This window comes from Nematostella vectensis, chromosome 1, assembly GCF_932526225.1.
Source record: "Nematostella vectensis chromosome 1, jaNemVect1.1, whole genome shotgun sequence".
Lineage (NCBI taxonomy): Eukaryota > Metazoa > Cnidaria > Anthozoa > Actiniaria > Edwardsiidae > Nematostella > Nematostella vectensis.
The window spans coordinates 12,741,187-12,767,599 of record NC_064034.1 but is presented as its reverse complement, the minus strand read 5'-3'; the positions used below and the strand labels follow the sequence as shown (position 1 = coordinate 12,767,599).

Here is a 26,413-nt window from a genome sequence, read left to right as displayed (position 1 = left end):
ATAGATGAGAAATAAATGTAGGAAGCTAGTTAAATCAAGCTTCCAATACAATTTTTGTAAACTGGCCTTTCTTGATGGCCTTCAACCTGGTAAGGTATATCGATTGAATAGCATTGCCACACGCCCTACAACCGTGAAAAATAAATAAATAAATTATGACAACGGTGTAGTAAAATGAAAAGACTCCAAGTTATCAGATCGCACTTCAAATGAAGCAGCACGGGGAATCGTGCTTTCGACGACTGTTTTCCCTCGTAAGGCGGGGTAGGCGATTTGCACTATACGCGGGAATTATTGCACTAATACTGATAGCTCTTATACATAGCTACTATTCGGGTTATACCACTGGTTCTACTATGAACAAGACTGCCTTGACACGACCGATAAAAGTTACACGCGACGCAAACCATGAAAACATCCCTGCTTGCAAGTTACCGGAACTAGACCCATATCACAAGGACATCATTTCGAGTATGGTTAACTATGACCGACTGCGTTGTTACGGCTCCCAACACAGCGAACTCAGAAATGGAATTCTAAATATCGCACTGCACTCCTGGGAAAATATAAGAGCTTCATACAGAAAAATAACTAGAGCTAAAAGAAAGAACGAGAGTGACTTTAAAGTCGAACTTGGAAAGGAAATTCCTATTGGAGGTATGTCTTGAGTAAACGTTTGAAGAGGAGAGCTCATTTTTTTAGATATTTGAAAGCCATATATTTATCAATGACGGGCTCCAACTTTCCCTTACACGACTAGTAGAACCTTCCCTTTCTAGAAGTTTCGAGTTTTTTTTATTGCGAGTGTACTAGGAGACGGAGAAGAAAATCACAGAAACACGCGTGTAACTGCCCCACTCCACCCCTTTTCCGACTGCCATCCCCCCTCCCCCTCCCCCTCCACAAACATCTTTCACGAAAACTGCATTTTCTTCTGAATTTCTTTGTGAAAATAGTTGAATAATTATTGGGTTTATAAAATGACTTTCGATCTCTCCGATAAAATACGATTTTGTACCCGCCCACCTCCCCCCCACCCCCCACCCCTCTGGCCTGGCAAGCCCCTTGAAAGGTTCAGCAAAAACATCTTTATTGCTTTCCCTCAATATTGTAAGACAAATGAGGTGAGGAGATCTCGGAATAACCGTCTAAAAATAAAGTTAAACATTTTATTTAGCAAATTTATTTGATAATATCGTAATAGTTTGCCTAAATCAGTTGATGGAAATGGATGCTTTTCTCACGCTTGGTATTTTGCTAGGATGACAAAATGGCGGCTGAAAAGGACAGCCCAAAATGTTTTTCGTGCGCCAAGTCATTTATGCTGTTATTGAACAGACGAATAAATAAAATGTTCCATGTATATTGTTTTACAGGGAATGCTAGTTCAAGTACTACAATTAGTGTCCCAGTGAGCTCTGAATTCATAGAAGTCAGTATACACAACGCAGAAAATGACCAAACACAAAAAGAGGTCCACATGCAAATCGTGCGCAAAGAGGATATAGCAAGTCGACCTGTATCACTTGGCGATCTACCGGTTAATGTCTTCTTTATCATACTTGAGTCGACATCAGCTGCGCAATTTCAGCGGAAACTAAAAAGAACCCGGCAATATTTGATAGAGCAAGGCCATACCTTGTTTTTCAAGGGCGAAGGGATAGTCGGAGATGGCACAACCGCTCAACTCTCAGCCCTACTCACAGGGATGCCTGTGTATCAGCAGACCGAGGCAAGAAAGGGGGAACCTGGGGCCCAGACTGTTGATGGGTGGAACTGGATTTTTCGAGATTTTGTGAAGCACGGGTACGCCACAATGCATTCTGAAGACGATCCATCGTTAGGCGCGTTTAATTTGAGACTAAAGGGGTTTCATGAGCCGCCCACAGACCATTATGCCCGGCCTTTTTGGATACATGTGGACGAAACGATTGTCCAGGAAAATGATAACAAACGTTGTGTTGGAAATCAAGCTATTCACAAGATTTCTCTGAACTACTTAGAGGACTTTGTCAATGCGTACTGGGACCGCCCCAAGTTTGGGGTGGTATTTTTCTCGTATTTGACGCACAATGACGAAAATGCACTTGGATACGCGGATAAAGACCTAGTGGAGCTATTCAGTAATCTAGAGAGGGACTCTCATCTTAACAACTCTATGGTCTTTATCATGGGTGATCACGGAATCAGATTCGGCGAATGGCGGAAAACAATGCACGGTAAACTAGAGGAACGGTTGCCTCATCTATCGCTTACCCTTCCACCGTGGTTTGCGTTTAATTTTCCCGATTTATACAGCAACTTGAAAAGCAATTCCGAGGTACTAACGTCACCATTTGACTTGTATGCCACACTTAGACACATCTTGAGCTACCCTAAGCAGCCAACAGGAATTCGCGTCGGTCAAAGCCTGTTAAACCGGATTGAACCAAGCTCTCGCACATGCGCATCAGCGGGTATTGATAGCCACTGGTGTCCTTGCCTGACTTGGGAGAGAGAAGACGTCCGTCAACCAATCGCAGGGATCATTGCAAACAGAATCGTCAAGTTCATCAATGAATTAACAGTTAAAGGTTCGAAGACTCTTAATCTGTGTGAAAAACTAAAACTTACGGAAATCAAATCTCTGTCCAAACAAATGCCAAACATAAAGGTGCAAACGTTTATTAAGACAAAAAAGAACGATATCTGTGACTCGTGCGGTACGGTTCATGGCAGAAAAGCACGTGACTCAATGTCCGAGGGGGGGTATCAAGTTCAGTTTGTCGTCTCGCCCGGAGATGGCATGTTCGAGGCAAGTGTAGGCTTGAAGGACGGGGAGCTTGTGGTAGACCAGCGGTTTATAAGTAGGATAAACAGTTATGGTGACCAATCATATTGCGTTAAAGATCAGCCACATCTGCTTAAGTTTTGTTATTGTAGGTAGTGCCATAAACACTGGAAAAGAGGTTTAAGAGAAACATTTTAAATAGTATAGCAATAGTAAGTTACACACACCTTTCATGACAAAAAGTCAGTTGGATATCAAAACGTGGATTACTGCATATGTTTGGCGTCAGGTGGATATCAAAAGGTAGATTGGTACAAATGCATATCGTCAGTTGGTTTTCAAAACATGGATTACTGCATATGCTTGGCGTCAGGTGAATATCAAAATGTGGCTTGGTGTATATGCTTGGCGTCAGGTGAATATCAAAATCTGGCTTGGTGCATATGCTCGGCGTCAAGTGGATATCAAAAGGTGGCTTGGTGGGTATGCTTGGCGTCTGTTGGATACCGAAAGGTAGCTTGGTGCATATGCATGGCGTCAGTTGGACATGCTTGGAATCAGGTGGATATAAAAGGTGACTTAGTGGATATGCTTCGCGTCAGTTGGATATCGCAAAAGGTGGCTTGGTGAATATACTTGGCGTCATGTCGATATCAAAAGGTAGCTTGGCGAATAAGCTTGGAGTCAAGTGGATATCAAAAGCTGCCTTAGTGCATATGCTTGGCTTCAGGTGAATATCAAAATGGGGCTTGGTGTATATGCTTGGCGTCAGGTGAATATCAAAATCTGGCTTGGTGCATATGCTTGGCGTCAAGTGGATATCAAAAGGTGCCTTGGTGCATATGCTTGGCGCCAGGTAAATATCAAAAGGTGCCTTGGTTTATATGCTTGGCGTCAAGTGGATATCAAAAGGTGGCTTGGTGCATATGCTTGGCGCCAGGTAAATATCAAAAGGTGCCTTGGTTTATATGCTTGGCGTCAAGTGGATATCAAAAGGTGCCTTGGTGCATATGCTTGGCGTCAAGTGGATATCAAAAGGTGCCTTGGTGCATATGCTTGGCGTCAAGTGGATATCAAAAGGTGGCTTGGTGCATATGCTTGGCGTCAGGTGGATATCAAAAGGTGGCTTGGTACAATGCTTGACGCCAGATAAATATCAAAAGGGTAATTTGGCGTCAGGTGAATATCAAAATGTGGCATCGGGTGAATATCAAAAGTTAACTTGGGTAAAAGGAAATCAACAAATTACTAAACGCCATATGAATATCAAATAGTGAGTAGACGCAAAGTGGGCATCAAAATGTGGTTTGTCGGCAAATTGATACGATGAGACTGTGCGCCACGTTGTAGGGGGTAAGCAATCTTAGCCTGGCAACAAAATGCTTTAATGCGCGTAACTAAAACCATAAAAACACGCAGGTACAAAAGTAACTTGTTTATTATCTATCAATCTCTTCAATAGAAAATGCGAAGCAACAACTACAAACCATGTGTGCGTAATACCGCAACCATCGCCCAAGTGACCCTGGTCGCACAGCGTCGTGTATTATAAAAACTGCTTCATATTCGAAATCAAATGCGATTACTAACATTTAACTATGTACAAACTATATACGGCAATTAAATTGCATATTGACTAACGGCAGGCACTGTATCACCAGGGTAATTTGGGCTTTAAGGCAAGCGTGTCCTACACAAACCAATCACAATTTTCCTAAAAGCAACAGTTGTTAAATTAACGAAATGAAAACTCGGTGGGCAAGGCGCACAACACTTATGGAAAAATATGTTGCGGCTCACAAAACTGTGATGGAAGAAATACGAAGGCTAGATGCTGATAAACGAAACGCATGCAAGACGCCGGCTCACAGCGTCAAATCTGGACTGAAAATTTTTCAACATCACTACCATAGGATATGATCACTTTGTGCAAAACCCAATTGAAACTGGGTAAATTGTTATTGCAAAAATTATCGAAATTGCCGTTAACATTCATTATATTCTACATAAGATAGTTTCTGGCGAAATAAACAAATCGCGATAGATTGTGGAAATGGTATAACAAGAACCAATTTATCTAGAAAACAGAACACCACTTAAATCAACATATAAAATCTCGAATCGACCAAATTTAACAACTGAATTGGGAAAGGATTAAAAAGGGATTACGATCACTAAACAAGGTGTATAATTAAGTGCATTATATTAAAAAGAAACGTCCGTGAATATATTGGAGGCAGTCAGGAAGTCAGGCTCCCTGTGGTATCTTTGCTGATGACTCCAGGAAAGGCAGCGTGGGGAATGATGCGGTGTCTTGACGAGGTGAATCACGCAGTCAGGAAGTCTGCCAGGCACCCTGTGGTATCTTTGCTGATGACTCCAGGAAAGGCAGCATGGGGGAATGATGTGGTGTCTTGACGAGGTGAATCGCGGGGCAGGGCGCATCAGTTGGAAGATCGCGCAAACGACACGCGAAGGTGGTGTGTCTCGCTTATTTTGTAGTTATGCATTTTCTATAAAAAAAAAAATAGAAATTAAAACATAAAAAAAAAACAATTTAGTAAATGTCTATTTAACATTTTATATGTGGATACATTAAAGGACATTTAGTGACCGGTTAAAATCAAATGCCTGAGCTCTATTTACTGGTAAATCACACCATGAAAATCCTCTAAAGCATAAATCAACAGCAACTGTAGAAAGACTTACAATCAAAGCATCAATGGCCTCTTCAGTCGTTGCCATCGAGAGATGTGCCATCTTTCTGTCTTTCCTGTAAATCAACATCGGCATGGTGATGACAAGGTGCGTAAATAAGAATTCAGTTACACCCCTCCACTAGCAGGAAAATATCAAACAGTAAGATCCTTTCGCAGAAAGGTTTTTTTATTGTGTACGACACTATAAGTAAACTGGTCCAATGATTCGACACTTACGGTAAAAACCTGAAGTCGGCGACATCCCCACAGTCCTCAAACATGCTGGTGAGCTCCTCTTCTGTTACACTTTCCCTGCACAGAGAAGCAAAACAAGTCAAGAAAATCGTCCAGGAAATAAGCATCCCAGGGATTAAAATCAAACAAATTTCTGATTTCCATGTCTTATCTTTTCTTTTGCATAATAATGAACCAGACTCGTGTCGCAGACCTGCTTGTACTTACGGGATGTTCGAGAGATGCAAAGTTCTGCTAGGCGGGAAGATGTTCTGGAAGTTTTTGGAGCCTGGCTTCTTGAATCGGTGAAGTGGTGAGTTCATGTAGTCTTTGGTCAAATTGGTGTCCTGTCAGAAAAGATATGTCATTAAAAATATCTCAGATATATATGAATAAAGGTAGTTTCTGTAGTAAACAAAGAAAATTGTGGACTTGTTTTTGTGGGTACATTAAGTCTACAGAAAAAGATATAAGCAACCACACAAAAAAAACCCAACATGACTGAATTTCCGTCAACAATGTCTTTAAAAACTATAAAACATTCTGATTTGATTTGAGACATGTACTGTACAGTTATTCAAACTTTGCATTCAAGACATGGTCTGCCAGCATGGTCTGCCAGGTGCCAGCAAGTTTCACCAGCTATGACTTTTTTTTAGTATTTTAATATACTTAGTCTGCTCAATATTCTAGCCAAACTGCATACAGATTTGTTAGGGACAACCCTGCCTTTATTTCTAACAGAATATCCCTTTAAGCAGACACCACTGACCTCTCCTTCCTTGGGAAGTGACACTGAGGTGTGCTTCGAGTTGGTGACTTTCATCTCCTTGCCAAAGACTCTCACACCATTCAGATGACCAATAGCTGGAAAATAAAAGGAAAAGTGTGGCTATACTGTAATGCAGTAACATTAGATCAACACATTAGGCTTCAAGAACATGGACACTGTGAGGTCCTGTAGCTCTGTATATTTTGGTGGGTTGATGCTCAAACCAGTAAAAAAATATCCCAAAAGTGCACAAATGAAGATAACAGTGGTGCTATAGTTTTCCATTTGGTGAATCTTAAAACCAGCGCCTATCCTATTTTTCGTCTGTAAGTTCGCGAATGTTTTGAAATCGCGAAAAACGTGAATTTAAGTACGCTCAAAAATTAAGCTGAATAAGGTAGGTTGAAAGGTTTCCATGCTGTCATAGACAAAGTTAACACTCTAGAGGAAACAAGCACTATACTGCAACATGGTGAGTGCCCCAATCCATCTCCCTAGAGAGGATCATATCTTAACGTTGTGCGCAGGCGGGTGAAAATGGCAGCTGCCAGAAGACTGATAGAAAGCAGTACCGTTTGATAGGCTGTCGTGTGGACGAAGAAAAACCCGTGTCCTATCCTTATAAGCCATAAAACGAGCAACATTCTACCTGTTTGTGCCTGGTGAACATTTGCAAACTGTACTAGAGCAGTGTCTTTTTTGTTAAACAGTATCTTCACACGCTGCACATCACCATAGCAACCTAATCAACCACAGAAGAGAAACATATAAATTCTGGTAAGTTTTCAAAAGCATCCATCAAAATTCAAAATAAGGTTGGGTAAACCAAACTATCTTAACTGGTTAAAAATGATTTGTGAATTGAAATAACAAACAAGAAATAATAAACCTTATATTAGCAACATAAAATAATAAAAAGCAAAGCCAGAATGTGAATAAAAAGGTTTGGAATGGCAAATGAACAAGAAATTACTAGAATAGTGTTATGGATGGATACATTAGGGGTCTGCTTTGATTATACTGTATATTGATGATTTTTATTCACAGGTGAATTTAATGATTTAAAAATAAAGTATGAGGAACGCACCATACATAGGGTTACAACTAACACTTTCACACAGGAGAATATGCATATATATATACTTTACCACACAATAACTACCAGAGACAGTAGCCATTCAAAACCTTTTATAACACATGAGTGAAGAGAGTGGATATGAGAGACGTACCGAACAAAGTGAAAAGTGCATCACAGCTAATCATCTAGAGGGAGAGGAGATGAGAATCCAAGTCAGAGAGGGCGCAGCATCGGATGCGAGTAGAGAGAGAAAAAAATACAGGAAAAAAAAAAACAGGTTCAGTGAATGAAGAGGCTAGAATTACAGACGCAGCAAGAATGCAAAATAAAATCAAAATCAAATAAAGGTTATCTAATGGTAAATAACACTGGGGATTAAAGACACCATGCTTTCAGATGACGTGGTCAAGAAGTTGAAAAAGTTTTGTTCAGAGGTGGTGAAAAATTAAGAGTAAAAAATGGTGCAACAGGAGTGTTTGAAGTCATTAAGTGTCCTTTACTTGAGAAAGAGAGTACACTGGCTGGAGTATGTCAAAATGATGAGTAGACTTGTGGTGATCTACAAACCTCTTCATTAAGATTGCTAACTAGAACTAATGGGCTGCCCATTGGCATCCGCTGAGGGGCAGCATTCGCTAGGGATGCAAGATCTAGAAGTAAAGAAACAATAAAAAACATTTATAAATAATATATAGTCAAGTCAGGACAAGTGGATCTAGAAGTCTTTTTTATTTTGTTTTACACTGATTACAGCATTAGAAAGAAATATAAACTGTCTAGCAATAAAACTAATACTTGGACCTTTGGCTCCGCACAGCTGATTTCACAAACATTGGCCACATTGGTTGATAAACTTGTGTGGGAATTTTAGAAGCTTATTGTCAACTCATCAATCAAATCCTCAACTTTGTGACAATTAGTTAGAAGCTTTCTCTGTGCCTTTGCTACAAACTTTCTTACCAAGTTCCCAACAAGTTTGCAATCAGCATGGGTATTGTGTGAAATCAACTATAAGGAAGTAGTGTTCCAGTTAGTCTTACTTGCTAAAGGTAGACCCCCAAGACCTGGGAAGCCAAGAAGAGCTGCAGGGCTTCCTAACACACTGGTTCCTCCTGCTGCAAACAATAACTGCAATTAGCCTAGAGATAAACATACAGTATGCATCACAGAAATGTGTAATGCCAGAAACCTACAAGTGAGTTGAAACAAAAATGATACAAGCAGCCAGCTTTGCTCAACACGCCACAAGAAAATGATGGCAAACTACCCAACATGTACTGGGCTTTAGCTTGACACCACAACAATTTGACTTACCAAGTCCAGCAAAACCCAAGGCAGAGGGGTCAGGGGTACTCTCCCCAGATGGTAGATCAGGCCGTGTGTAATCTCTAAAGGGATAAATGGATTAGACATGCATTCAGCAGGCGTGTGGTGTGGAGTAGAATGGAATGAGGTGTGAATGAATGCTTGTGTGCATTACCTGGTTTTGTCATTGTTGTATTTCACACTGAGCGTCTTTAGCTTGGAATAGTCTATCCGTAATGTGCAACAGCCATTGTAGATATTTTGACCATCAAGACTCTGGTAAAGCAAACAAACAAACAAAAAAACAGCATGTTGAATTTACAGTTTTGTTATAACATGCAGAGAAAATATGATAAACTTTACTACTGTAAGAATTAATAACCTATTTAGCATTTCAAGTAAGCTTACACATTTTGCAGCTCTTGCTTCTGTTGACTGTGAAAACTGTACCAATGCTTGAAACTGATCTAAGAATTAAAAACAGAAATCAATAAAGAACAGCTCTATAATAAAGCACAATTAGTCTAAAGTTTACTCTCCCTGATTTTTTTTTAGAAATGGATATTGAAAAATCCACAAGAGTATATAGTCCTAACAACAATTGTCTTTCAAGAATTACTTGAAGAGAAAGATCTAAACAACTTACTATTTCTAGTAAAAATGACAATCTTTAACACTGTTCCGTATTTTGTGAATATCTGTAAAAAGAGATGAAAACAGGTAAGATGTTGATATTAATAGGTGTGCATTGTATTCTACAGTAATAAAAGTACCAATTGCTAGAATATGTTTAAAACTGTACCTGATTAAGCACTTCAATGGTGATTGGATACAGCATGTTTTCCACTATAATCCTGAGTATACATCCATTGACAGAAGGGAGTTCTCCAGCAATGCCGAGCCCTGAAGTTAAAGAGCCTATCCCTGCACCAAGATGACTGGAACTGAGCCCCCCTAGAGCACTGTTAGCAGCTGCTGACATCACTTCTGGAGTGCCAGCGATTGCCAAGATATGTGATGTCTGAGAAAAACAAACAAACAAACAAGGAATTATACTCTTAAGTAACCTTTCTTCCTTCAGCCCATATCTATTGTTGCACATCTGTTAATTAATACACAACCAAGATTAATACACCAAGCTTAAACATAGATTTAAACTTCTGACAACCAAATCCACTCACTTGAATTGAACCCAATAACCATCACATTAATTTGTCATTGGTCTAAGAATGACAAATTACACAGAATACTCAATAACTAAGGAGGAAAGGGCAGTTCTACTAATAAATATTTTATAGTCCCCACAAGCAATAAAGTTTCATTTTTCATTGTTTTGTTTACATTTGATCTGTCTTATATTCTTGAGGATGGTGTTCAACTCAAGACTCGCTTCCTCCTTATTCATCAAGGGCATCAATGGGACTCACCCCTGGAGAGTGCTGGGATTCATTTGTTGTCAATTCTTGATGATTTGAGTATTGAATGTAGATCTGCCGACCTCTGATGGAAGGTGGGATGTATGAATAGCTGTTCATAAGAGCCATGGCATTTTCTTTTGTCTTCATCTCAAGAAAGGCCTGAAGCCACAAAAAATTAAAATTATGTTGGCTTCTAGACAAAGTGGTTTCATAAAGAAAATAGATTACAAGTTTGCAGTAATGTATTTATCAAATGGCTCCAACAAATTGAGAAAAAAAGGTGAAAAAGGACTACTTTCCTACCTGATTTTTCCCTTTTAACATCAGAACATTGGTGACTCTGCCATATGGAATCCCTAATGCAATAATCTAATGACAAAATATACATAATATTAATACAGTAAATAGAAAAGCATTTTTTATTATCATAAAAATGAAGGCCTTTAACAAGTAAAACTAAGTGAGCATCAAATAAAGTATGCCAAGCTCAGTGAATATTAAATAAGCTATGCCAAGCTAAGAGGGAATAAAATAAACTATGCCAAGCTCAGTTATTATTAAATAAGCTATGCTAAGCTAAGAGAGCTTAAAATAAACTATGCCAAGCTCAGTGAGCTTTATAAAAGCTATGCCATGTGAGCATCAAATAAACTATGCCAAGTTCAGTGAGCCTCAAATAATACATGCCAAGCTAAATGAGCATCGATTTTATAGAATCACATATTTTCAGGGCTTGGTTTTACCTCTTCTTATTTGCCCAAAGTTCCAAATAAAACATAAGAGGGTCTTAGTAGGAGCTACTTCTATCATCGGAAGCTAACATAACAGCACTTAAACAGCCTAACAGCCTTAAAATTAAATCCTTATTTGACAACCATGAAACCTGAGTGTATCCTTATTTAAAATATATAGGTATATGTATAAATTTGTGAGCCTTGAATATATGGAAGCAGACATATCTACTGATCATTCTAAAAATACTGTAGCATGATTATCGGTATGGATATAAGAAGGCTGCCATATCGTGCTCTACACACCTCAGCATCAGTAGCCTCTGCTGCAACATTACGAAGATGAAGGACTTTTGACGGTGGGTTTGCGTCAAGACGAGGCTGTAAAAAGAAATAGGGTGAATTAAGGTAAAATATCACAAGTACAGTATCAAGGACAATTGATGGCTTGCAACTTCCAATAAACAAAAAAATTTAAACAACAACAACAACAACAAAAAAAAAGGCAAGCTTAATTTAATTAGTGAAAGTTCCTTAAATGAGAGAAGTTTAATCTAGTCATTACATCTCAGAATTGTTGCCATTAATACTGATAATACCAACAACATCTGAATAGCCCCTTATCACTTATGCTGCCTTCCCATAATTAGGCCATTTCTTTTCTAATTTATATTTATCATGTAAAATTGGGAATTTAATAAAAATAAATTTTGGTTAACTGCTGGAATGCCATAGAAAATGTAATGAATAAAAATAAACCAAAACTTTATATGTGCATACTTTCTTCTGATCTTGGGAGATCCCTGCCATGTTGACTAGGAGGTCGTCGGCTGTGCGCTGTAAGGGAAAAGAAAAACGTAAATATATCAATGTTGAAGCTTTGGGCATTCATTTAAGCATGTTAAAAGTAAAGCCCCATAAGCAATGACCCAGTCAATGACCTTTTATCATCACACATTAACAAACATTAAAGTAATACAACCTATTCACTATGGCTTCTAGCCAAATATCTTTTAGAGTTTGGACATCACAGTAAACATGCATAACTAATAAAATGAAAAGATAATAAAAAAGGAAGAGAAACTACATGCCAACTGGTAAAAACTGTTTTTATTGATTTTACTTGAGGAAAGTATGTTAGACAAGACCCATGTGTAAAGGATTTGCTTTCTCTAAAAATGAAAAAGGACTCACAACATATATGAATAATCATGTAATACTTTATTCACTCTAAAGTTCTAATGTGATGATTGAAGCAGACCTAGTAAATTAAAAAACACTCTTTTTTGACAAAGGTCCGCTAGCTATCAACACCTGGGAAAACCGATACTCTTGGCTTGCTCTCATCATCAAATATTCCATATGCTCATTTGCTTGTTGTTGTATTGTTAAAGAAAGTCACATTTTCTTAAATGGCTAAATGTTTGAAGCAGAAAAGCTAAGTACAAGGGCATAGAAACTGTATGGTTAAATTTGGAAATCAGCCTTGTTGTCTGAGTGTCCATATATTATGTTTCGGATGAAATCTTATATCACCACATATCTTGTCATGTCCTGAGGTTAGGGTTGATGGTAGGTAGTCTTGTTTTAGTGTTGTGAAGGGCTTGGTGGGGGTAATTTCAATGACAATATTGTTACTGGTATATTTTCCATTTTGAAAAGGGCTGACATGATACCAAGAAGGGGTTGTCATTTAAATGGATCAAATAATTCATATAGCGATAACGTAGCAGGTAGAAACTAGAAGCTAAACAGGAAATTATCCCAAAATGTAGCAATATATTAGAAAAATAGAGGAAAAACCTAAAGACATAACAAATGAGATTTAAATGAAATGGTATTAACGAGGGAGCGACATTCTTCGTCAGAAATTTGGTGACCATAGTTTCATGACATGAATATGAGTCATTGCGGTAATTATTTTTTTTTTTTTACAAAATAATGGATATCTTTTTGTTTAAAGAGTATAATATGCATTTGCCCAAATAAAGTTATAAAAATCAATCTTTTTCTTCGTTCAAATGGTGCAATCTATTAAAAAAATGACGTAACAGAAGTACCAGCGACATATTTTTATTCAAAACGCTTCGGTAAATACACTCGTGTATTTACGCGTGTCCAAATATGCAAAGTTATTCTATGTAAAGAAACAAGTTGCCTAACCAAAATACCAAAACTAGTAATCTTAAAAGGAAATTTCCCTGAATCCACCTTTATAATTAAACAAGATTTACTAACCATGGATATTATCTTTGGCAGTCTAAAGAGGCGCAATTATATGTACGCAAGTTCAGGGATGCGATATTTGCCTCAATTTGTGAGGTCTAGCTATCGCAGAATACATATCTTCCAACAATAAATACGCTGAAAAGTACTTTATCAGTTAAAGCTACGATATCTTGACGTTTATTTGACTCTAAAGTGTAAAAACAACGAAGTAAAATTGCCTTCAAAAGCGTCTCATAGCATTAAATATTCATAGAAGTCGCTCTCTCTAACCTAAAGCTTCCATTACTAGGTAACTGAAACGTTTGCAAAGAATTTAGCCCAGCGTTCGCACTTGTGCAAAGAAAACACTCTCCTAGGGCAAAATCACAACACAGGAAGGATTGTTACAAGGTTTAAAAGAGCTGTTTAAGCTTTGTTACACGTTAGATTGCAGATAACGAGGTATTATTAGGAACCTGGGGATCTAAATTTTTCAACAAGTTTCGCGCCATCACGACTTGCTCTCGCGAAGGAAGTTTTGCCACGTAACAAGACACAGACTCGACAGAGAAAATACACTGATTTCTTGAAATTCCCTCTTGAAAATACCAGACAACTATCGACTGTTGTAATTAAAGAAACCGTATGCTTTTGAGTTTATTTTGCTTGGTGGAAGTTCTTGTTTTTAGAGCTGTGATGTTTAAGTCTACTAGAAGAACCAGTCGAATTTGCAAGCGGAAATGCACCCACAACGTGGTCCAAAACAAGACAGGAAACGTAAACCGAGCAACGCATAAAATAAAGAAATTTAACATCTTCTTCTTAGGTTTAAACAAATTATAACAGACCGCAGCCAGACAGGATTGGTTACTCGATCGCAAATGAGGCTATATTTTACCACGAATTTCACACTCAACGATGAGGAGAAAAATATCAAAAATCACACATCTCCATCGTTACAACCAAGCTTTCGATAAGCTACACAACATTATAAAAACTCAAGAGGGTATCTTCAATAGTTTATAGCAGCAAAGCAGGCTGTGTGCAGTGGCCTGGCTGGAAAGGGCAACTTAGGGTCGCAGCGTTAGCTTTTTCGCAGTTGCCTAAACTCGACCACATGCACACGGTGCGAAAACACGAAGGTGACTTACAAACCTTAGTTCCCGAGGCCAATCCAGCCAGTGCAGCGACAGTTGTCATACTTTCCGTCTCTGAGGAATAAATAATGAGGAAGTACGGTGAATGCGAATTCTTTCGACTCTAGCCCAACAGTATAGAGTAAGCGAATTAAATGGAAGCAAACAGGTCTACCTCAGGCGCTTTACACCACAGGAACAAAATGGCGACCGATCGGAATCTTCAAATAAATCCGACATGGCATTCTGGGATAGGAGAACGGAATCTGACCAATCAGGGGCAAGGAAATGTAGGTAGTCTTTTGCGGTTGATTTTAGTCCTGTTTCTCCCGAAATCAAAAGTTTGTAAAAAAAAAAAAAAAAAAAAAAACAACAACAACAACAACAACAACAACAGCCACACGCTAAGAAAAAAATGGCATTGCTACTAAGCTTCTATTTGAGACCGCCCAAAGATCGTCTCTCCCACTTTCCAACCTTTAGATATATAGACTGACACAAATTTGCATATCGCTTTGTGTCATTTTATAATTACACAAAAAGCTTAAGTTAGCATTAACATATCCTAGATTGTTATTAGAATATATAATTGGGATGAAAATGCGTTTGCGCGGTAGGTTGTCTATGTAACAACATCTCGCACCAGCTGAAGCCTTCGAAGCTCGTCCAATCACGACACGAGACTGCATAACACAGCCATCCCATATAAGGATGTTTGCACCCCGACGAAACACACATCGCAAGCGCGAAACAAACGCCGAGAACGCAGTGTAGTTGATGTGCCTTTGCTAATGGAATCCAAATGTCGGCCTCATGTGATGGTGACTGCGGGCCGCGTCTGTGTCAGATCGGCAGGATTTTCCTTGAGTGGGAATGTTAATCGTTAACACTGTGGGGGTGTGGCTAGGTATAATTGTATCGGGGTCACACCAGACAAGGGAGCATATGATGTTCTCCTGATTATTAGAGGAGCAAGCTAATCTTCGCTCAGCGCCTGGTTTCACTGTTTAAAGAACGTAATGAATTCAGTACTCCTTTAAGAGCCACTTTTCTTAACTCCGACGTGTTGTTTATAATATCATGGTATCATTTAAAATGCTTGTTTTAACAACGCCTTGGTGGCTTTTCAATTTCTTGGGCTCTTGGGGCCGCAGGGGTGCGCTAATTCGATAGTGGGCGCTTTATTTGCTTTATGTCACATGCAAGGCCGCTTTTCGTCGAATCCGCCGATCCGCTCAAAGTTTCGCTTTAATCCAAATCCGCAACGTATGATAGGAGAAAACAATCTATTTTTTTTAATCCACAAGTCGCGTGCCATTTTAGGTCGGATCCGCCGATCCGAAAACCTTTTCACCCCCCTCCCCCTATAAGTCTGACGGATAGAGGCATCGAGCTGGCAGTGGGCTTTGATAATACAATTACATCTTATTATATTATTCACAGTAGCCTAAGAGTTTATTTGGCATAGAAACTCGTCCATAATGCTTTATTTGGGCGCACAACCCAAGCTCGCACGATACCATAAGCATGTCATAGCGGTCACGACAACCCCATAAACACCAGAGAACAGGATGTAGGCGAATTATGATAATGAACAAGCCTCATAAGCTCACTTTGACGTATCTCTAGTCTTGCATTGGTTAAACGCATAAACAGGCCGTCGGGTCCTTACGAGTCTTTTAAAAGGCAACAAGCCATCCAATGATAACGACTTTGCCTGCAAGACGTCGGTATCCTATAGATTTGCGCAGTGTGTTTGTGCATTGCTGTCGTGGTTAAGGCGCTATATCTATGCATAAAAATGTCCTTGGTCTTGTTGCGCCGTTACCAGTTTGGTGGTCCATGTTTAACCTCGATTCATAATCGACGGAGCACGGGTCATACTTATTAATAAGAAATGAGCAAGTTACTCCCCATGTCTAGACAGTCGATTGTTTTTTTCCGATTTCAATTAGCTCTCACCGTTATTGTGCCACTTAAGAATCTAGCATTATCTTAAAGAGCCCTTGACAGCCACACATTTGTCATGTTTCCATTTATTATTGGAAGGCGCATAATGTGCTAAAATCTCAAAAAAGCCATCTTTAAACTATCCTGGGTTCCAGAGGCTCCGACCTTCGCAGCGACAACGATTTGAGCGGAGCACGGTGCCTATGGTACTCAGGGTATCTTAAAACAAAGTTTTATAACTTGATTACCTAATTCAATAAAAAAAAATCGCATTGGCTTCCCCAACCGAAGGAAATGGATGCTTTTTCAAGCTTAGTACATTGCAAGGATGAAGATATGGCGGCTGATAGAGGTTATTTTAGCAAAATAAAGTTTTCGTTTCTGACCTAGTTTAAGGTAGAATATGAATGTTGATTTTTTGATAATTTGATACACTAAATTTCTCTCTCCACAGATGTGCCATAGCATATTTAGCTTCAGGCCTTTTCCGTTTAAATATGCGTAGCGAATACATGGCGAGCGTAACAGGAAAATAGGTTTTAGAATAGGTGCGCTGAAGCTGAGCTTCTGACTACTGCTTGCCATATTACTTAATACACACATCGCCAAGACTTACAGAAGATTGTAAGGTTGCCTGTTTATAACAACAGGGGCGGGCCCAGTATTTGGCTGAAAGGGAGTTTGACCCATGACCAATAGGGGGCAGTAAAAAGCAAAATTCGTTAGATTTGGCTTTTTGATTCCCGCAGACACAAATTCCTATCTGCGAAGGCAGCTTTATCAATAAAACGTGCGCCAATGTACGTGTTTAGGAAGAAATACAAACCCTTCATTATATGGGCGTTTTGTTACAAAACACAACAAAATAGGTTGCACATAACACTGTGTGATTACCACATCGGCGTCAGCTAACTATTTCTCCTATCGAAAGCAAGGCTCCAAAAATTTTAAGAAGAGAAAGAAGATACGGGAATGTTTTTGAATTGCAATAAAAGCTACCTTCTAGAATCTGAATGGGGTAATCATCTCTCTTGTTCATAAGTAAAACTGTGAGTGGATATAGGATGATGAATGGTGTCAGAACTAATACTAACCATAGCTTTATCTACTTTAAACTCTTTCGGACTATGAAACGGACACGCTCAGACTCAACAGGAATTAGCGCATTTTCTCCTATACTGTGGGCACATAAGACCAAAGATAATCACCACTTACCGTGAGGGTTAAATAGAAGCGCCTGTGACAGCAACCTCAACATCAATCCATGATACCCTGGCAGATTGGCATATGCCATGGCGTTAATCGTGAAGTACGGAGACAGTAAGCATTTAAAGTCGGGAGCTACTTTTAAAACTCGACGCTTAAATCTCAAATTACATTTTTAAAATGGCATGGGATAATTCGGGAGGCTAAGGAGCTCGAAGCTCTAATTCCCGGTAGGGTGAGATTCTTAGCTAAACTGTACTCGAAAAAACAACATGCAGCCACAGTTTAATAGCATTCCGCGAATGCATTCCCGAGCATTACCAGCATGACAAGGGTAATAGAGACCATTTCATGTTCACATGAAATGGTAATAGAGACCATTTCATGTTCACACATTGTCTTGCAATAGTGGAAGGCTCAAGGAAATAAAAAAAATCCTTGCTTGTTACGTGCGATTTAGTTAGAATATATGGGCACATGTGCGCAGTAATGAATATAAAGGAGTATACAAATGTGAAGTCTACATTCTAAACAAGTGGTGAGTATACAAGTGCGCAGTGGTGAGTATACAAGTGCGCAGTGGTGAGTATACAAGTGCGTAGTGGTGCGTATACAAGTTTGCAGTGGTGAGTATACAAGTGTGCAGTGATGAGTATACAAGTGCTCAGTGGTGAGTATACAAGTTTGCAGTGGTGAGTATACAAGTGCGCAGTGGTGAGTATACAAGTGCGCAGTGGTGAGTATACAAGTGCGTAGTGGTGAGTATACAAGTGCGCAGTGGTGAGTATACACGTGCGCAGTGGTGAGTATACAAGTGCGTAGTGGTGCGTATACAAGTTTGCAGTGATGAGTGTACAAGTGCGCAGTGGTGAGTATACAAGTGCGTAGTGGTGCGTATACAAGTTTGCAGTGGTGAGTATACAAGTGCTCAGTGGTGAGAATACAAGTGCGCAGTAGTGAGTATACAAGTGCTCAGTGGTGAGTATACAAGTGTGCAGTGGTGAGTATACAAGTGCGCAGTGGTGAGTATGCAAGTGCGTAGTGGTGAGTATACAAGTGCTCAGTGGTGAGTATACAAGTTCGCAGTGATGAGTATACAAGTGCGCAGTGATGAGTATACAAGTGCGCAGTGGTGAGTATACAGTGCGCAGTGGTGAGTATACAAGTGCGTAGTGGTGAGTATACAAGTGCGCGGTGGTGAGTATACAAGTGCGTAGTGGTGAGTATACAAGTGCGTAGTGGTGAGTATACAAGTGCTCAGTGGTGAGTATACAAGTGTGCAGTGGTGAGTATACAAGTTTGCAGTGGTGAGTATACAAGTGCTCAGTGGTGAGTATACAAGTTTGCAGTGGTGAGTATACAAGTGCGCAGTGGTGAGTATACAAGTGCTCAGTGGTGAGTATACAAGTGTGCAGTGGTGAGTATACAAGTGCGCAGTGGTGAGTATGCAAGTGCGTAGTGGTGAGTATACAAGTGCTCAGTGGTGAGTATACAAGTGCGCAGTGGTGAGTATACAAGTGCGCAGTGGTGAGTATACAAGTGCGCAGTGGTGAGTATACAAGTTCGCAGTGGTGAGTATACAAGTGCGCAGTGGTGAGTATACAAGTGCGTAGTGGTGAGTATACAAGTGCGCAGTGGTGAGTATACAAGTGCGCAGTGGTGAGTATACAGTGCGCAGTGGTGAATATACAAGTTTGCAGTGGTGAGTATACAAGTGCGCAGTGGTGAGTATACAAATGCGCAGTGGTGAGTATACAAGTTGGCAGTGATGAGTATACAAGTGCGCAGTGGTGAGTATACAAGTGCGCAGTGGTGAGTATACAAGTTTGCAATGGTGAGTATACAAGTGCGCAGTGGTGAGTATACAAGTGCGCAGGGGTGAGTATACAAGTGCGCAGTGGTGAGTATACAAGTGCTCAAAGTTGAGTATACAAGTGAGCAGTGGTTAGTATACAAGTTTGCATTGATGAGTATACAAGTGCGCAGTGGTGAGTGTACAAGTGCGCAGTTGTAAGTATACAATTGCTTAGTGATGAGTATACAAGTGCGCAGTGGTGAGTATACACGTGCGCAGTGGTGAGTATACAAGTGCGTAGTGGTGCGTATACAAGTTTGCAGTGATGAGTGTACAAGTGCGCAGTGGTGAGTATACAAGTGCGTAGTGGTGCGTATACAAGTTTGCAGTGGTGAGTATACAAGTGCTCAGTGGTGAGAATACAAGTGCGCAGTAGTGAGTATACAAGTGCTCAGTGGTGAGTATACAAGTGTGCAGTGGTGAGTATACAAGTGCGCAGTGGTGAGTATGCAAGTGCGTAGTGGTGAGTATACAAGTGCTCAGTGGTGAGTATACAAGTGCGCAGTGGTGAGTATACAAGTGCGCAGTGGTGAGTATACAAGTGCGCAGTGGTGAGTATACAAGTTCGCAGTGGTGAGTATACAAGTGCGCAGTGGTGAGTATACAAGTGCGTAGTGGTGAGTATACAAGTGCGCAGTGGTGAGTATGCAAGTGCGCAGTGGTGAGTATACAGTGCGCAGTGGTAAATATAAAAGTTTGCAGTGGTGAGTATACAAGTGCGCAGTGGTGAGTATACAAATGCGCAGTGGTGAGTATACAAGTGCGCAGGGGTGAGTATACAAGTGCGCAGTGGTGAGTATACAAGTGCTCAAAGTTGAGTATACAAGTGAGCAGTGGTGAGTATACAAGTTTGCATTGATGAGTATACAAGTGCGCAGTGGTGAGTGTACAAGTGCGCAGTTGTGAGTATACAATTGCTTAGTGATGAGTATACAAGTGCGCAGTGGTGAGTATACAAGTGCGCAGTGGTGAGTATACAAGTGCGTAGTGGTGCGTATACAAGTTTGCAGTGGTGAGTATACAAGTGCTCAGTGGTGAGAATACAAGTGCGTAGTGGTGAGTATACAAGTGAACAGTGGTGAGTATACAAGTGCGTAGTGGTGAGTATACAAGTGCGCAGTGGTGAGTATACAAGTGCGCGGTGGTGAGTATACAAGTGCGCAGTGGTGAGTATACAAGTTCGCAGTTTTGAGTATACAAGTGCGCAGTGGTGAGTATACAAGTGTGCAGTGATGAGTATACAAGTGCGCAGTGGTGAGTATACAAGTGCGCAGTGGTGAGTATACAAGTTCGCAGTTTTGAGTATACAAGTGTGCAGTGATGAGTATACAAGTGCGCAGTGGTGAGTATACAAGTTCGCAGTGATGAGTATACAAGTGCGCAGTGATGAGTATACAAGTGCGCAGTGGTGAGTATACAGTGCGCAGTGGTGAGTATACAAGTGCGTAGTGGTGAGTATACAAGTGCGCAGTGATGAGTATACAAGTGCGCAGTGGTGAGTATACAGTGCGCAGTGGTGAGTATACAAGTTCGCAGTGGTGAGTATACAAGTGCGCAGTGGTGAGTATACAAGTTCGCAGTTTTGAGTATACAAGTGTGCAGTGATGAGTATACAAGTGCGCAGTGGTGAGTATACAAGTGCGCAGTGGTGAGTATACAAGTGCGCAGTGGTGAGTATACAAGTGCGCAGTGGTGAGTATACAAGTGCGTAGTGGTGAGTATACAAGTGTGCAGTGGTGAGTATACAAGTGCGCAGTGGTGAGTATACGAGTGCGCAGTGGTGAGTATACAAGTGCGTAGTGGTGAGTATACAATTGCTCAGTGGTGAGTATACAAGTGCGCTGTGGTGAGTATACAAGCACTCAATGGTGAGTATACGAGTGCGCAGTGGTGAGTATACAAGTGCGCAGTGGTGAGAATACGAGTGCGCAGTGGTGAGTATACAAGTGCGCAGTTGTAAGTATAAAAGTGCGCAGTGGTGAGTATACAACTGCGCAGTGGTGAGTATACAAGAGCGCAGTGTTGAGTATACAAGTGCGTAGTGGTGAGTATACAAGTGCGCAGTGGTGAGTATACAAGTGTGCAGTGGTGAGTATACAAGTGCGCAGTGGTGAGTATACAAGTGCGCAGTGGTGAGTATACAAGTGCTCAGTGGTGAGTATACAAGTGCGCAGTGGTGAGTACACAAGTGCGCAGCGGTGAGTATACATGTGTGCAGTGGTGAGTATACAAGTGCGTAGTGGTAAGTATACAAGTGCGCAGTGGTGAGTATACAAGAGCGCAGTGGTGAGTATACAAGTGCGCAGTGGTGAGTATACAAGTACTCAGTGGTGAGTATACAAGTGCGTAGTGGTGAGTATACCAGTGCGCAGTGGTGATTATACAAGTTTGCAGTGGTGAGTATACAAGTGCGCAGGGGTGAGTATACAAGTGCGCAGTGGTGAGTGTACAAGTGCGCAGTTGTGAGTATACAAGTGCGCAGTGGTGAGTATACAAGTGCGTAGTGGTGAGTATACAAGTGTGCAGTGGTGAGTATACAAGTGCGCAGTGGTGAGTATACGAGTGCGCAGTGGTGAGTATACAAGTGCGTAGTGGTGAGTATACAATTGCTCAGTGGTGAGTATACAAGTGCGCTGTGGTGAGTATACAAGCACTCAATGGTGAGTATACGAGTGCGCAGTGGTGAGTATACAAGTGCGCAGTGGTGAGAATACGAGTGCGCAGTGGTGAGTATACAAGTGCGCAGTTGTAAGTATAAAAGTGCGCAGTGGTGAGTATACAACTGCGCAGTGGTGAGTATACAAGAGCGCAGTGTTGAGTATACAAGTGCGTAGTGGTGAGTATACAAGTGCACGGTTTGAGGTATCAAATATTTAAATTTATCCTATTTCGCGTTAACTTATGCACGTTAATTTCAACAACGTTCGGCGTTTGTAATGTCATTTTATCTTTATACGGCATTGCTACCCTATCTAATGACAAGTATTCAATTACACGGTTATATACGTAAAGCTAATCGGCTTGCGAGATATATACATTATTCATTAACACAACTGAACACTTTAGTAAACACTGCGTTTAAAATTAGCCTGGAGATCGGCTCGATCGAAATTTGATCTTCTGTTCATACGTAATCTCGATAATTTTAGAATCTTAATGGAGTCTGTAGACTAAACACTATAATTTTCACGATCTCCGAATTCTGGTAGGATACTACAGTCAAAATTTGACAGGTTGCCTTAACTCCAGCCGGGAGCTAACATCAGACTGCCTTTCATATCTTAAATCATTTTTTGAAACATAATGTTTTGAATTCAGCCTAGGAGACGAGAGAGGGCATCTAACATCGCTGATTTTTTTTATCTAGAGATTTTTTAGTACCATTCATAACAACCTTTTTTAAGACATCTTGTTTTGCCAGTAAGAGCTAAATTACAACTCTATTTTAATTGCACTGGTCTCAAAAACACAATCGACAATCTCCCTAAATAGCAACATATTCCTATAGATTCATCGCGTCTTTGTGGGCAATAACCGGATCATTAGTGCAGCGCTCGTTTTACTTTGGACCTGAATTCTCTGTGTATGTAGTTCCTTCTGCTTGATTCTTAAAAGCAAAATCTGTTACCTACGAAGAAGAAATAAAAAAATATTGGGGTAAAGGACCATGTATTCATTCAAACAGAATGAAAAGGAAAGAATAAATACCTCTTCGGATACACTTACATTGAAAAATTGCTGTGAAGATGTGTTTTTTTTTATCCCTCGGGGAAAATTCTTTAAAATCGGCTGTTTGATCTCGTATATTTTTCGTTTGCTTGTTTTTTTTTTTTTTCCATTAGCTACATCGTTTTATGGTCTCAACACCGGAGGACAAACTTTTAGTTTTTTCCTTTGACATCACATGAATACTCTAATACCTATTCTCTATCTAAACTAAGTAAATATTAAAAACAAAGCAAGGAGAATCTGATGCTAGGGGAACTTTAAGTTGCGGGATGGTTAAAACCCGTTGGCAACTGGCCATTTATTCAGATGAAGAAAAAAAGATAACAAAAAGCGCGCGAAAAGTAGAGAAAGAGATAGTGAATGCAAAGCTTTTCGCGTGAAAATACCCGAAGTATTGACATATCACAAAGCTCTCCTTTTCGGACGATCAGTCACTAAGTGATTCCACTAAAAGATGCCGAAAATTGCACTAATCTATCCCCTAATGGTTTCCGCTTTGCAACACAAAACTGTGATGGCGTTTGAATATTTATAGTTTATTTTCTACGAGCAATGCTAGAAGGGAGTCCATTCATGGAAGAAAGAGGGGGAGCTGCAATAATATATTAAGTCACGGGCTATTATATTATCTATCGGCAAAAAAAATGCTCGTACTTTTTGTTAGAGCAGTCATTTGATATATAACAACATAAGTGTCACCTTACAGTTCCAAAACAAATACAATTCATGTATTCACTAGGCTTGATTTCCATCTCGTCTCTGTGAGCCCGCAGTACGTGGCTCCCATCATTAGTGGGGCCGATGCGAGGCCTAGCGACGGCTGGGAATATAGCCTATGTATTCACAAACAATTCATGTCTCACCTGTTATGTAAAATAAAATACACAAAATATATGAGACTTTCCTTTCATTCCTTATCTCATCCGTAAAAAAAATTGTCTAGGATAAGACCACTGTTCTCTGGAACAAACTAAATTATCTTTTATGTACAAATTGACAAGGTTTTTATCTTTCAAATCATAATCACTTTGTATAAACACTGTTATTAAGGATAATAATAATGATATTCAATCGCGTTATTCTTGGCACAAAAATCGCTATTTTAAACAATCTGTAACGTAATAAAATGATCGCGTCTGTGGCTATCCTATACCTTTATTTACGCCCTTTCCCGCCGTTATAAAACCGCCGATTTATCAAACACACCATCGACATTACAATAAAACCTAACCCTCGGACCAAGTATTCACTGCTAAAAGCATTTTCCAAAGATCGAAAAGACTGATTCCGTTCGGTACAATTGCTTTTTCTAGTTCTTCGCACGTAGCATGTCTTCGCCCGCGTTTCACCATTACCAACTGAGCCCTCACGTATTCCTCTTCGTCGCTTGTAAACCCCAAATTTGAGCACTCATTTGTGTTGATTGTTGCGCTGTTTTTTCGCGAGCCGCTAGCAATATTGTAAACATTGTGCTGCGAGTTTAAAGAGCGCGGTAAGGAGTTGTTTTTTGATTCATTTGACTGAGACGTTTCACTACCACCATCTGTGCTTCTGCCGTGTAATTCGCTGTTTATAGTTTGACCTGCAGCGCACATAGTTCCTCTTCCACTTTCTTTAGGAGACCGGAACCTCGACAAACGAAAGTTAATTTTGAGTGCGTTTTTGGCGTTCTCACGGATGCCTGCTGATTCGATCGACCTTTTGGCGACTGTTTCGTTTGCACCTACTAAAATCTTATCAGACATTGCGCTTTTGTCGAACTCTTCGCCGTTGCAGACTCCTCTTATCGCTATAGAATCAGCAATTTTACCCTCTATGCTGTTATCAAACGATGCAGAGGTTTTTCCACTGCTCTCGGAAAACACACAGTCGGTAGAATTCGATTGATAGTGGTCTAAAAGACTCGGCGTTTGCAAAGATCCTGTGTTGTGAGCAAGCCTCCTAGATTTTCCTTTTCCACGTCCCTTGCCTTTTCTCCCTTCTTGTATTGGCTCTATCGGTGGAAGGCGGGCGGGAAAGCAGGAAGGGAGACTGTGAGGTAGCTCGTGATAGCTTTCACTGCTCGTTCGTATCGGTGGTAGCACCATAACCGGGGACTGCGTCATTGAAACAAGAGGCAATGAAGCGAACGGACTAATGCATGGAGATTCTCCACTCTGAGAGTTTCTAGGACTACGTTGTCTTGGCGCTTTAGGCGGGATTTCAGGGACTGATAAAGTCCGCGGTTTAATGCCGTACGAAAAACTCAATCCACTCGATTCATCTGATTCTTTATCCTCCAGAGAACTGCACGGTGCGCGTAAAATACTCTCACACTTTGCACTTGGACGTCTTTCACTTAATCTTCCCTTTGCTTCTAATTTGTCCAGGCCGTAGAATATATTCGAGAAAAGCATTTCACTTGAAGTTATAGAACACGTCAATTATCAAATTCAGAGTTCAATGATCCTAAAAGCAAACGTTTTCACGCCCTTGTAATGTCCAAGTCGCAGTTGTTTACAAATTCAAAGGCCTATCGAATAGCTATAAATCATTCTCTTTGTCGTTTCATCTAGTTGGAGCGTCGGAAACCCCTCTTCAACCTTCAACTAGCATTAACGTTTTCGAATGATTACTTTGTGATGACGCTTTCTATAACCAACTCGAACTCGAATTCTCCGAAATGATTACCAAAGCATTTGCTGTAAGCAGTGCTTACCAATAATTTAACGTTAGTGTCCGAGAGACGTAATCAATGTTGTTTCTGCTAAAACTTATTACAGCCCCTTTTAACATGCGAGAGAGACGGAAGTTCCATTTACAGCGAATAGCGCGACGTTTAAAAAGGCCATGTTCATGAATATTTAGAGATCGTATCTAAACACATCGCAGATGGCTTCGCAGTAATAATTCCGTTAGAATAAAAAACCCTTTAGTGTAATACAAAGCCTTACAACTTTTTTTTACCGTTAGAACAAAAATATTAAAAATCTGTATTTGGTTCCTTTTATTATAAGTTCAATCCAGTAACCTCAAGAAATTTTTGTGACAAACATACACTTACACAGCAAAGTTCCATAAATATTTTACGACTAGTAACGACAAGAAAAAGCGTAAACGTTTCATATTTGCCTCTATTTTTGTTCAATTTAAAACATAGTAAACAATGTAAAACTCGTTAAAAGAAAGAATGATAGACAGTTTGTCAAAGAAACGATTCTGTTTTAGAGCTTTTACTTGGCACTTGGCGGACTGGATATCTCGATATTGCGCCAGTAGCCTTTAGTCTTCGCCTTGCGCAGAATATCTGCCGAGTATAAATTAGTGTTAGCCATTGTACGAG

General features: G+C 40.2%; 3 protein-coding genes across 4 annotated transcripts in view; 1 reads left to right on the top strand and 2 right to left on the bottom strand.

Annotated features, from left to right (window-relative positions):
* The first annotated feature begins 170 nt into the window (after positions 1-170).
* LOC5515944 lies at positions 171-5,286 on the top strand. Its single transcript, XM_032385671.2, has 2 exons — positions 171-657; positions 1,377-5,286. The coding sequence occupies exons 1-2, from the start codon at positions 210-212 to the stop codon at positions 2,924-2,926; spliced, it is 1,998 nt and encodes a 665-aa protein (XP_032241562.2). The 5' UTR covers positions 171-209; the 3' UTR covers positions 2,927-5,286.
* LOC5515890 (polypyrimidine tract-binding protein 1) lies at positions 4,191-14,643 on the bottom strand. Its single transcript, XM_032385672.2, has 20 exons — positions 14,527-14,643; positions 14,371-14,426; positions 11,788-11,844; positions 11,314-11,388; positions 10,580-10,645; positions 10,286-10,435; positions 9,661-9,879; positions 9,505-9,556; positions 9,267-9,325; positions 9,034-9,134; positions 8,868-8,941; positions 8,594-8,668; positions 8,121-8,203; positions 7,705-7,738; positions 7,125-7,217; positions 6,476-6,570; positions 5,932-6,050; positions 5,707-5,781; positions 5,480-5,543; positions 4,191-5,283 (listed from the first exon to the last, which is right to left on the bottom strand). The coding sequence occupies exons 2-20, from the start codon at positions 14,413-14,415 to the stop codon at positions 5,215-5,217; spliced, it is 1,605 nt and encodes a 534-aa protein (XP_032241563.2). The 5' UTR covers positions 14,416-14,426; positions 14,527-14,643; the 3' UTR covers positions 4,191-5,214.
* A 7,645-nt stretch (positions 14,644-22,288) lies between these two features.
* The window catches only part of LOC116620108 (Fanconi anemia group C protein homolog), a 54,974-nt gene continuing 50,849 nt past the window's right edge, over positions 22,289-26,413 (bottom strand). Inside the window, exon 13 of one of the 2 annotated variants that reach the window (XM_048725552.1) lies at positions 22,289-22,990. The gene's annotated coding sequence lies outside the window, so the exon portion shown is untranslated. Of the gene's footprint in view, positions 22,991-23,200; positions 26,378-26,413 lie in introns of those variants that run through there. The other variant, XM_048725549.1, reaches the window with a different exon arrangement.